We start from the raw sequence: 11255 nt of genomic DNA on the forward strand, positions 1-11255 counted from the left end.
CTCCCATCCCAGACTCACTGAGAGCACCAGGAAACCCCAACAAACCCCTCTCCTGCTCCCCTGCACTTGCTCTGCACCACGGGCCACTGAGGAAACAGATTTCCAGGCTCTGCCTGACCCGGCTCTCCCAGTGCACAGACCAGGAAACATTAGAAGTGAAAAACAACTCCTCAGCCAGGATTGAGGCATGCTTTTCCCCCTGGCCCCCACCCAATTTTCTCTGCACAGCTCCAGTTCTGGTCTGCCCTGACTCACAGACCAACCTTCTCTCTCCAAGAGAGCAGCCCCAGGCTCCAGTGTTCTGATTGCTCCTGGTTTCCCTCTGCCCCTCAGCAGAGCTCAGCCATGCCCCTGTCCCATCCCACGGAGCAGCACAGAGAGCAGTGGTCCCAGGTTCCTTCAGCACAAACATCTGTGTCCCAAATGGCAAATCATAGAATTGTGGAATGGTTTGGTTTGGAAGAGATCTGAAACCCATCCCATTCCACATTCCACCCCCTGCCATGGACAGGGACACCTTCCACTAGACCAGGCTGGCAGCTGTTCCCCAGATGTCCCCTTTGCAGCTCTTCCCCCCTCACCTGGCTCAGCAGGTCCTGAGCCCTTTTCCTGAGAACAACCAGGAGGATTGAGTCGTCAGGGGATTTTTTTAGACACAATTAGTCACCTCTTTTCCTCCCAGATCAGCCCCCTTCCCAGACTCCATGGAAGACATCTCGCCCAGGGAAAGATCTCCGTGCCAGAGCAGGGATGGGGCGCTGGCACTGGGTAGACACTGAGCTGGCAGAGAGGCAGGGAAATCAGTCCTGAGCCTGGCAGATGCTTTGGGGTGGGAGATCCCCTGCTCTGAGCCCCTGGGGCTCAGAAGAGCCCTAGCTTCATGGTGCTTCTGGGGACACTGCAGGGTCAGACATCCTGGGGAGGGGACAGTCCATGGGGCAGCCACCTCCATGATGGTCTGGGGGCTGCTGAGCTGGCTGGAGTCTGGGCTGAGGCCACCCACCCTCCCCAGGGCCCACCAGGACAGGAGGGAGCGGTTCTGCAGGGATATCAGTGCTCCTGTGCTTTCTCAGGTCTCACTTTCATTTCACAGGTAACAGCACCTGGAGCCACAGACTCACCTGAGCACAGAGCCACCACAGCAGCACCAGGGAACAGCAGCTTGTCCCATCTTTCTGCTTTCCAACCTGCCCCACGTTTCTATTGTGGAGCAATGGGAATGTGACCCAGCAGCAGGACAGAGCCTGGGGCTCAGCAGGGATGGGCAGGCCTGTGCCCAGTCCAGGAGGGCGGAGTGGGCACGGCCCCCCCAGGAAGGCCTCCAGGAGATGCTCAGCAGTTCTTGCCCCCCGTCCTGCAAACCTGCACCTCTCTGAGCCTTTGCTGGTGGCCAGAGCTGATGTGAGGCCCATCACCAAAACCTGGCTCGGGTCGTGTCATCCAGCCCTAAGACCCTCTGTTCTCAGCCCTGGGGTCTTCTCACCTGGGGTCACCCCAGCAGCTCCCACACTGTCCTGTGATGGTGGCATGAAGCATATTCATAAATCATGGAATGGCTTGGGTGGGAAGGGACTTTAAAGCTCACCCAGTGCCACCCCTGCCATGGCAGGGACACCTCCCAATGTCCCAGGCTGCTCCAAGCCCCAACGTCCAACCTGGCCTTGGGCACTGCCAGGGATCCAGGGGCAGCCCCAGCTGCTCTGGGCACCTGTGCCAGGCCTGCCCCCCTCCCAGAGGAGAATATGTTCCCAATATCCCATCCATCCCTGCCCTCTGGCAGAGTGAAGCCATTCCCTGTGTCCTGTCTCTGTGTACCCGTGAAGTGACTCTCTGGGGCTCTCTGGGGACACGCACCGTCCCCGCGGCCCCGCTGCCTCTCGAGCCGCAGCGCCGCGGCCACCACGGCCCCCGCTGTCCCCTCGGTGGCCACGGGAGACCCCTCCCCTTCTGCCACAGGCTCCGCCCCCAACCCCGCCCCCCGCCCCGCCCCGCCGTCCGTCCGTCCGTCCCGCCGCGCTCGAGCCCGGGGCAGCGGGACCGGGACCGGGCCGGGCCATGGCCCCGCACCCGCCCGGCGCCGGGCAGTACCTGCGCTCCGACAGCGGCGGCTCCGACACGCCCATGCTGGCCGAGGGTGCCGCTGCCGGGCCCGCTCCCGGCCACTGTCCCGGTGCCGGTCCGGATGGCGGCCCCGGTGCGGCGCGGGGGCAGCGGCGGCGGCGGTGCGGGCCGCTGTGGGGCAGCGTGGCCGTCATGGCTATCCTGGCGCTGCAGATCGCCTCCACCACCGGCCTCTTCGTCTACTTCACCATGGCCATCTCCAAGGTGAGCTTTGTCCCGGGACCGGAGCGGAGCTGCGACCCCAGGAGTCCCGGCGGCTGCGGGAAGGCTCTGCCCGCTCCCGGACCTCTCCTCTGCCCGCCGCTGGTCCAGGTGCCGCCTGCGGGGTGGGCACTGCCCCAGCGCCCCAGGGAACCGCGGGTCCAGATGTGGATTGGGGGGGTGGGCACTGCCCCAGCTCCCCAGGGAGCCGCGGGTCCAGATGTGGATTGGGGGTGGACGTTGCCCGAGCTCCGCCCGGAGCTGCAGATCCAGCTGTGCAGGCGTGGGCGGAGGGGTGGACACTGTCGCCGATGCAGATGTGGAGAGACGGCGCCTTTGTCCTGGGCCCCGCCTGGAGCTGAGGTTTGCACTGCGAGAGGGGGGCTCTGCCCTGCGATCCCATCGCAGTCTCCAGCCGCAGATGGGGGTGCGGGGGGACTCCCCTGGGCTTCAGGCCACTGACCCCTCCTTCTGGCTTCATCTCTCCCTCCCCCCATTTCCATCTCCTCTATACTCCAGGACCCCCAAATCCTCCTCACCCCCTTTCTGAGATGCTGGGACCCCCATTCCAGCAGCTCTTTACTTGCTCCAGTGCAACCCCACCAGCTGTGCTGGGATCCCGCCATTCCCTACTCCCACGGGGTCAGTCGGGCAAAACCACTCCCAAACTTGGCCGTGACGGCCTGATCCTTTCAACAGCCTCGCCAGCCCCTCCCTTCAGCTGCTGATTCCGACCCACAACAACCCCTCAGCAGAGGGAGGGAAACGCCAGTCAGGAGATCCATGAGTAGAGGGAAATTCGGGGCTGGCAGCAGCTCCGTGGAAGCCGCCCTCATCCCTGAGGGTGCGGCAAGAAAAAAAAAAAGGGTCCTGCAGTGCCAGACATTCCACAAAACACACCAGAGACAGGGAAGAAGGATAAGCCCTGCCACGGATGCAGGGCGAATAAACAGCCTGTCTGGATCCAGCGGAGCATCCTTCGGAGTGGGCTCCAGCCCTCCTTCGGGCTTTGTCTCCATCCCCGGGTCACATGAGGTCCCGCTGTGAGGGATTTACATGAAAGGCGGGGAGAGGAGGGGAATGGGGAGACACAGCCCCAAGGAAGAGGCGGAGGGAGGAGAAAACCGCTGAAGTGGAACAATTTGGGCTAATTTCAGCGGCCGGTCACTGGATCTGTGCTGGCAGTAGGGAGTCAGTCCTGGAGCCCCTTCAGGCCCTGGAAGGGGCTCTGAGCTCTCCCTGGAGCCTTCTCCAGGTGAACACCCCCAGCTCTCCCAGCCTGGCTCCAGGGCAGAGGGCCTCCCGCCCTCGGAACAGCTCCGTGGTTTTCTCTGGAGCCGCTCCAGCAGCTTCCCGTGCCGGGCTGGTCCCGGTGCCGCGGGCGGGCACACGCCGCAGCCAGCCCGGGGGAGCTGCGCGAGCGGCCCTGCCCGGACACGCACCCGCCGCGGGCATCCCAAGGGAACAGCCCCATCCCGGGGGAATGCGCTGCCACCTGGGCGGGCAGCTGTGTGCAGGAACAGCCTGCGAGCCCTCCCGCAGCCCTCCCGCGGGGAATGGCCCGGGGCAGGGCCGGCCGGGGGACCAGGAGGGCAGAGATGAACCCAGATCTGACCTCACAGCGCTGTGCTGTGGATACAGAGGCTGAACTGATCCCAATATCCTGGTTGTTCTCTGAGCGCCCGGGTGCTGGAGGAGCCGGGCTGAAGGCAGCTGCCCCCTGCTCACACCCCAGCAGGATCCCAGCTGCTCCCTCGCTCTGTCCCAGTTTGCCATCACGCTCTCTTTCCGTCCCAGCTGAAGTCCCAGGCTCCGGGCAGCGCAGAGGAGCTGCGGTGTCTGCAGGTGCTCAATCAGCAGCCCGAGGGCTCCAGCCTGGAGAAGCTGAGCAGCAGCCAGGGCTGCCTCAAGCTGGCCAGCACCATCAAAGCCTATGTGGCCACGGTGAGCCTGGGACCAGGGGCGGATGGGAGAGCTCCTGGTTGTCCCTGTGCCTCAGTTTCTCCATCTACCTCACCAGAGCAGTGGGAGGGGGGAATAGCCAGGATGGTTCAAGGTGGGAGTGGGACTCAAGCCCTTCATGGGGAGGAGATGGCAGGGCCCAAAGACAGCGTGACAGGGAAGGTGATGGAGGCTTGGAGTAGGAGCTCAGGCATGGGGAACCCCCGTGTCCCCTTTAACCAGGGAACTTTCTCTTCCCTGTGGCACAGGTGACCGAGAACATCATCCGCAGGAGCGCTGTGAAGGGTGAGTCCCTCCTGGGCCAGAGCCTGATCCTTGGGAGCTGTGATCCATGGAAACTGTGACCCAGATAGCTGTGATCTATGGGAGCTGTGATCCAGGAGAGCTGTGATCCAGGGAGCTGTGATCCATGGAAACTGTGACCCAGGGAGCTGTGATCCCAGGAGGCCAGCAGGGGGTGGCAGGGGCAGCCACTCCTGGGGCAAACTGGTGCTGTAAGCTGGGGCAGGAGAGGGGAGAGCCAGGATTGTCACTTGCCATGACAGGCACACGTTCCAGGAATGGGCTGGGGGATAGCCATGTTCATTTGTCCAGAGGCTGGGGAAGCAGGGCCGTGGCACTCACAGATGTGTTGGTTGATGATTGACAAGACTTTTCCATCCCTCAATAACCTTTTGCTCTGGTGGGTCACTGAGGCATTCCCTGCCCTGCTGGCATGGGTCCGGGTGGCCCCACACTGTTCTTACAGCACCTGTCCCTTTCCTGCAGAGGCCTGGCGGAACTACTTCAACACCTCGGAGGGGCAACTTCCTCCCAAAACAGCTGGGAAACCCTCAGCACATCTCACCCTCCGCCCACAGAGCCTGGCTCAGGATGGTGAGTTGGGGAACCCCTCTGGGCACTGCTGGGTCTCCAAGATGGGAAGGGGAGAGATCAAAGGGCAGGGGACCAGAACAGTTTGGTGGCTGATGGGGAGAGGTGTCTCCTGTTCACTGTAAGACCACCAAGCTCCAGCCCTCCAAAGCTGGATAAGGGGGAAGGAGTCAGAGCCACCCCCTCCCCTCGTGTGACTGTGTCAGGTCGCTCCGCTCAGCGACTCTCCCTTCCCGCAGGACGCTCCCAGCGCTCCGGGAACCTCTCCCAGTCGTGCCGCCACGCCATCACGCACTGGGGGCACGGCAGCCTGGTGTCCCACGTGCAGAACATGACGTACCGGGCGGGGCGGCTGCGCGTGGAGCAGCCGGGCAAGTACTACGTGTACGCGCAGATCTACTTCCGCTACCGCGGCGCCGGCCGCGACTCGGGCCCGCAGCTGGTGCAGTGCATCCAGTGGCAGCCGGCCCACAGCCCGCCCGTGCTGCTGCTCAAGGGCGTGGGCACCAAGTGCTGGGCGCCCGAGGCTGACTACGGGCTCCACGCGCTCTACCAGGGGGGACTCTTCGAGCTCAAGGCCGGTGACGAGCTCTTCGTCTCCGTCTCCTCCCTGGCCATCGACTCCAGTGACGCAGCCGCCAGTTACTTCGGGGCCTTCCGGCTCGACCTGTGACACCCCCTCCTCTCCCACCTGCCCCTGGACAGCGGCCAATGGCCCGGGTGGCCTAGGGTTCTTATGGCTGATTTGTCCCTTGTGGTGAGGGATGAGCCAAGAAGGACACAGGGGTGGCTGCCCGCAGGGCCCTGCTGTGCTCGGTGCCACCCTCCAGCCGTCAACCAGGAAGGGTCTCCAAGGGCCTACAGGGGACATGCACAAGGAGGGACATCCTAGCCCTGGTGGCACAGCACCTACCAACAGCTCTCTGCAGCAGGAAAGGCACCAGGGCCACATCTGCCACTGCAAGACAAAGTGTCCCCATGGCAGGGTGACACCCATGAGTCTGATGCTACCTTGGGCAGGGGTGTGGGTGCCAGGACCTGGGGCTGGAAGCACCCCAGGACACAGGGCTGGCACCCCTGGGGCACACCTTGTGGGGATGGGGCAGGTCCAGTGTCGGCCTCTGAAAGGGAACGAAGGAGTTTCAGTTTGGGAGAGGAAAGCCTGGGGCGACAGCAGCGATGGTTGCAGGGAGGGCAAAGGGCAGGACCGTGACACCGCAGCAGTCGCCAGCCCTGGCACCACACCTGGCACGTGGCACTGGCGCACGTGGTGACCAAGCCAGGCTGCACAGGACCAGGAGCTCAGCACAGCTGCTGACCAAGCACCTCTTCCTGTGTGGATTTTGTCCTCTCCAGCCCTCATGGACAGCACAGTCCCCACTTCCTCACACCTCCAGCCCTGGCAATGCCTGCAGGATTCCAGCTCTGGGTGAGCCCAGTTGTCACAGCAAGACCTTGGAGGGACCAAAGCAGCCCTAGGGTGATGGACACCAGCCCAGAGGCCAAAGGTGGGTTCAGGCAGGGCAGAGCAGGGCCCAGCTGGCTCAGCCCATGGACACCAGGTGGGCACAGCCCCCTTCTCCAGCTCCCCCTGTACTCTCTGTATCCTACTAAGACTGGGGGGACTTTACACAGTGGCAGTGTGGGCTGCCACAGGCATGGGGCTCCCAGGGACGACAGAATAAAGCCTTGTACTCCAGAACAGGTCTGACCCCTTTGCACCCAGGACACAGCCCGGACAGGGTGGACCCAGAGCCAGGTTGGAGCAGGGCTGGGGCACTGCCAGAGCTCCAAACAGAGCCCAGCAGAGTCTCCTGCTCATCCTGCACCCACAGCACCTCCAGGGGCTCTGCAGCTGACAGTCCCCATGGACATCCGAGGCAGTCCCAAGGGGATGTGTTCTTGCTTCTCAACCCAGAGCCTTCATTCCCACTGGACTCAGCTCCTACAGAGCTCCCATGAAATCTGAGCCCATCCCAGCTCCTCCCCTGCACCCATCAGCTCCCAGGGGGTCCCAGTGCTCCTCCTCTTTGAGTCTGGGATTGCTGAGTCCAGCCCAGGATGCAGCCAGGCCCCGGGGTTACCGATGGGCTGTTCCTGGGCAGCTCCTGCTGTCCCTCCTGCAGCTTCCCAGGCCTGACTCCCGGCCCTCCACATCGTTGGCCGGGGCTGGGGGCTGAGCCAGGCAGTTCCCACATGCCCCCACCCCCAGCTGCTGGACATTCCCACTCTCCAGCCCCCATCTCCTGCAGGCTTCTGCCCCAGGGGGGTTGATACAACCCCCACAGCACGGCGCCACCCTGGCACCTGCACACAAGCACCTGGACCGGCCCCAGTGCAAGGGAAGATTCCCCAGCTCATCCAGAACCTCCAAAAGCTCGTCCAAAGCCAGAGAGCACCAAGAGCAGCCTCCAAAGGGGTGACAGGGCTGATCCCCTCTTGGCAGAGCCCCATTTTCCCAGTCCCCTTGGAGGGATGGAGGGAGCTGAGCTGAGCCTTGGCTCTGCAGCACTTGGCCCTGGAGTACACTGAGCTCTTGCCCAAAGCAAAAAAAGCACTCCAAACCCCTCCATTCTAAAACCATCCCCTCTCCTCCAGCTCTCATCCCCCCCTCCTGCTGTCCCAGCCACCTCAGTGACCCACAGCAGGGCTCTTGACATCCTGAGGTCTCAAACACCCCCGGGAGCACCGAGCTTATCCTGCCTCTGGCAGCAGCCATGGGAGAGCAGAGCTGAAGCAGGGAGCAGGGGCTACAGGAAATGCAGCAGGTGGTTCCAAGATTTCCTTTGAAAGGGAGTTTAACACAGCCCAAGGGAGCCAGCAGAGGCCGTGTTTGCCGTGGAGGAAGAAGGGAAAGCAGTGAGTGGGGAGAGCTGGGCTCGGTGCCAGCGGGCAATGGCCCACCCTGCTTTCCTGGAAAGGAGAGGGCTCGTGGGTGGGTGGATGAGAGAAGGAGAACTCCAGCAGCATCAGGACAAAGAGCAGCCTCACCCTGTCTGGGGAGAGCCCTGCTGGAATTCCTCACTATGAGGAACTGGCACAGGTTACCCCCAGAGCCTCAGCCCCTGTGGCCCCTCTGCCTCCCCCACTGCCCTCCCTGTCCTGGTGCTTCCAGCAGAAGGACTGGACACCCCCAGCCTGGCCAGGGCCAGGCTCCCACCTGGACAAGGGGATCGGCCACCAGCAGGAGAACCCAGCAGCATGAAAACCTGGCCTCCACAAAAACTGCCTGAGGCACCTGTGCCAACAGTACCTGTCCCAGGACGTGCTCCAGGACAGAAAGAACAAAGTGTGGAAAGACCTGGATGAGGACACACCACTGTTCTCTAAGGAAACAAAATCTGCTGTGCAAATGGAGTAAAGTACTGAAGATTTCTCATACAACTTTTCTGTTATTGTTAAAATTGTTTATTGGAAATTACAACTCACTATTTTAACATGTGTATTGCTGACAAGTTCACTGTAACTCCTGCTCAAAAGCGAAGTCAATGGTCCCTAAACCAACTCTGCAGCCTCCTCTGCCAGCACCTCCCTCAGGCTGGGGAGAGCCACAAGAATAAACAACTCCCCATTATCCCTTCTGACCCTGTCCCCCAAAACCGAGCGCTCCAGCTCCCCAGGCAGCAGCACATCCCTGCAGTGTCCCTGCAGTGACAGAGCCTCAGAGCCTCCTGGCCCTTCCTTAACACCTCAAGCTGAAGGAGGACAGGGTCAGAAGGATAGTGGGGAGAAATTCCCTGTGAGAGAGGTGAGGCCCTGGCACAGGGTGCCCAGAACAGCTGTGGCAGCCCCTGGATCCCTGGCAGTGCCCAAGGCCAGGCTGGATGGGGCTGGGAGCAGTCTGGGATAGTGGAAAGGTGTCCCTGCTATGGCAGGGGATGAAGCCAGACGAGCTTCATGGCTCTTCCAACCCAAACCATTCCAGAATTCTGCGATTCCCTCCTGCTCTAACCCAGCCTAGGAGGTGGGGGGTGATCACAGCACTGATAGAATCTGCACACTGACCTGATTTCCCATGGCCTCGCCCTGTGGATTCAATCCAGACACAAAGTGCTTCCTGCAGTTGCTGCCAAAGGACCCTCTTATCTCCACTGCCAAGGAGCTGCTTTTACCTCGGCCCAGGGCGTTCATAGCCCTGAGCTGTCGTCTCTAAATAAATCCTGGGCCAAAGGCTCTTTTTTTCCTTCTTTGTTGTTATAAACCAGCTCATTGCTATTTCCAAGTCTCCATCCCTGCCCAGACACGATCTCGTTTTACTTTCAAGTCCCCAGCCTGGCTCGAGTTCACAGAAGGGAGAGGAAATCCACGCCAAAATCCACGTCACCCCAGCAGGAAATCATTCCTTGGGACACTGTAAATAAAGCACACAAAGAGAGGCAGCAGTGGGATGTGGTGCGAGCCCAGCATCGCCCCTCGCTCTGTCCCAGGGCACCTCATCAGCCACCGCGCCCCTGAGGGGAGTTCAGGCTGAAAGAAGAGGGAAACAAAACAGAAGCCTCTTTGCGACAGCACGAAGGATTCATGGAGCTCCTTAAGCCCTCAGGAAAGCATTGATGCTGGGGCGCTGTGAGAGAGCAGGGGAGGCAGGAGGCTCAGCGCATCCCTTGAGGAATCCCAGACGCTTTGGGTCTCGGAAGGACCTTGAAGGGCCATTTAGTGCAGTCCCATCCCAGCTGTGCTGCTGCCAGCCCCTTTCCCGCGGCCCCACTGAGATCCCAGAGGAAAGAAGGGGATTTCTCTCCTTTCCAGGAGCAGTTGTTCCCGGTGCAGCCCGTGGCTCCCAGCAGCAGCGGGGCCGTTCCCCGCTTCCCTCTCGCTCTCAGCAGCCCCGGCCCCGGCTCTGCCCGCGGCGGAGGCAGCTCAGCACAAGGGAAGGAAGCGCTGAGCCAGCTCCAGCCGGGTGCGGGCCTCCCGCACCACTCACCATGCCTTCTCCTTTTATTCCCCAATGAAACAAGCTGGAGACATCGGGAAGGAATAATTCCGCATTTAAAGAAAATTCCTCATTTTGTGTCCTGTTCAAATCCCTGCACTATTCCACAGAACCAAGAAACCAGACTGGTTTGGGTTGGGACTTAAAAGATCAGCTCAGTGGGAGGCTCAGAGTCGGCTCCCTGCAGTCCCATCCTGCCCTTCCAGCATCTGACAGCCAAGTGCATCCAGCCTTTGTCCCAGAGAGGTCACCAAAGTCCTGGGCCATAAATGGGATATATCCCCTCCCCCTGTCCTTCCAGGTCACTTATCCAGTGGATGCAGTGGATGGACCTCTCCGGCTGTCCTGAATCCCCATCTGTCTGTCTGCCGAAGGGAACCACAGGGCTCCTCCTGGAGTGAAGCAACGGAAGAGCAAGAACTGGACTGGGCAAAGCCTCTCCCAAGAGCTGCAAGTTTGGCACCGTGAGGATTCCAGATCCTGCTGGCACCCGAAGGGAGCCTCCCTAAAGCCCGGCCCTACAGGGCTTTCCCTGCCCTTCCCACTCCCACCCTCCCGGACTGGACTTTCTCCAGACAGCATCCCCAGGAAACATCTCCCACTGAAAAAACCATCCATGGGACAGACACAGCAGCAGCTGAGGAGAGCCAGGAGCTGGGTAGGTGTTCCTTGCCCCAGGCTCCCATCCCCATTTGGCAGAGCAGCTGCAATTCCCTCTGACAGCTGCTCCCTGCCCTCCTTCCCCAGGAGCAGCTGGAATGAGCCACCAGCCAGCTGGGATGGTCCATCTGGGATAACCCTGCCCATGGGTTTCCCTTTTGGCACCTTACCTTTGCACTGGCTGCTGCAGCCTTCCAACAAGGAGAGGAATCCACTCACGGATCATGGATCTAATGGAAGCAGGACCACATTTCCCAAAGCTGGGACCCTCCTGAGGATAGTAAGGTGAGGAGAAAATAGAAAAGCTTTGTGTTTCTGGTATCCCAGGTGTGCCACAGGAAGAGAAGTACACAGGACAGGCATTCCCAGAAAGGAGCTCCCAGGGGACTGGGAGAAGGCAGCTTCTTCCCTGAACTCAGCCACCACTCCCAGGAGCATCCACCTGCCCTCCAAACAGAAAAAAAGGGTATTTAAAGGCAAAACTGGTGCTGGCACGGGCTGAGGC

General features: G+C 61.2%; 1 protein-coding gene across 1 annotated transcript; it reads left to right on the top strand.

The window, feature by feature from the left end:
- Nucleotides 1-1977: 1977 nt before the first annotated feature.
- On the top strand, nt 1978-6859 carry LOC139597446 (tumor necrosis factor ligand superfamily member 10-like). The gene is made up of 5 exons (XM_071442819.1): nt 1978-2325; nt 4120-4266; nt 4533-4569; nt 5053-5160; nt 5397-6859. The coding sequence occupies exons 1-5, from the start codon at nt 2056-2058 to the stop codon at nt 5828-5830; spliced, it is 996 nt and encodes a 331-aa protein (XP_071298920.1). The 5' UTR covers nt 1978-2055; the 3' UTR covers nt 5831-6859.
- Nucleotides 6860-11255: the final 4396 nt, after the last annotated feature.

The sequence above is a fragment of the Agelaius tricolor genome, unplaced genomic scaffold (assembly GCF_023055355.1).
Source record: "Agelaius tricolor isolate 1412-34295 unplaced genomic scaffold, bAgeTri1.0.p SCAF_17, whole genome shotgun sequence".
Taxonomy (NCBI): domain Eukaryota; kingdom Metazoa; phylum Chordata; class Aves; order Passeriformes; family Icteridae; genus Agelaius; species Agelaius tricolor.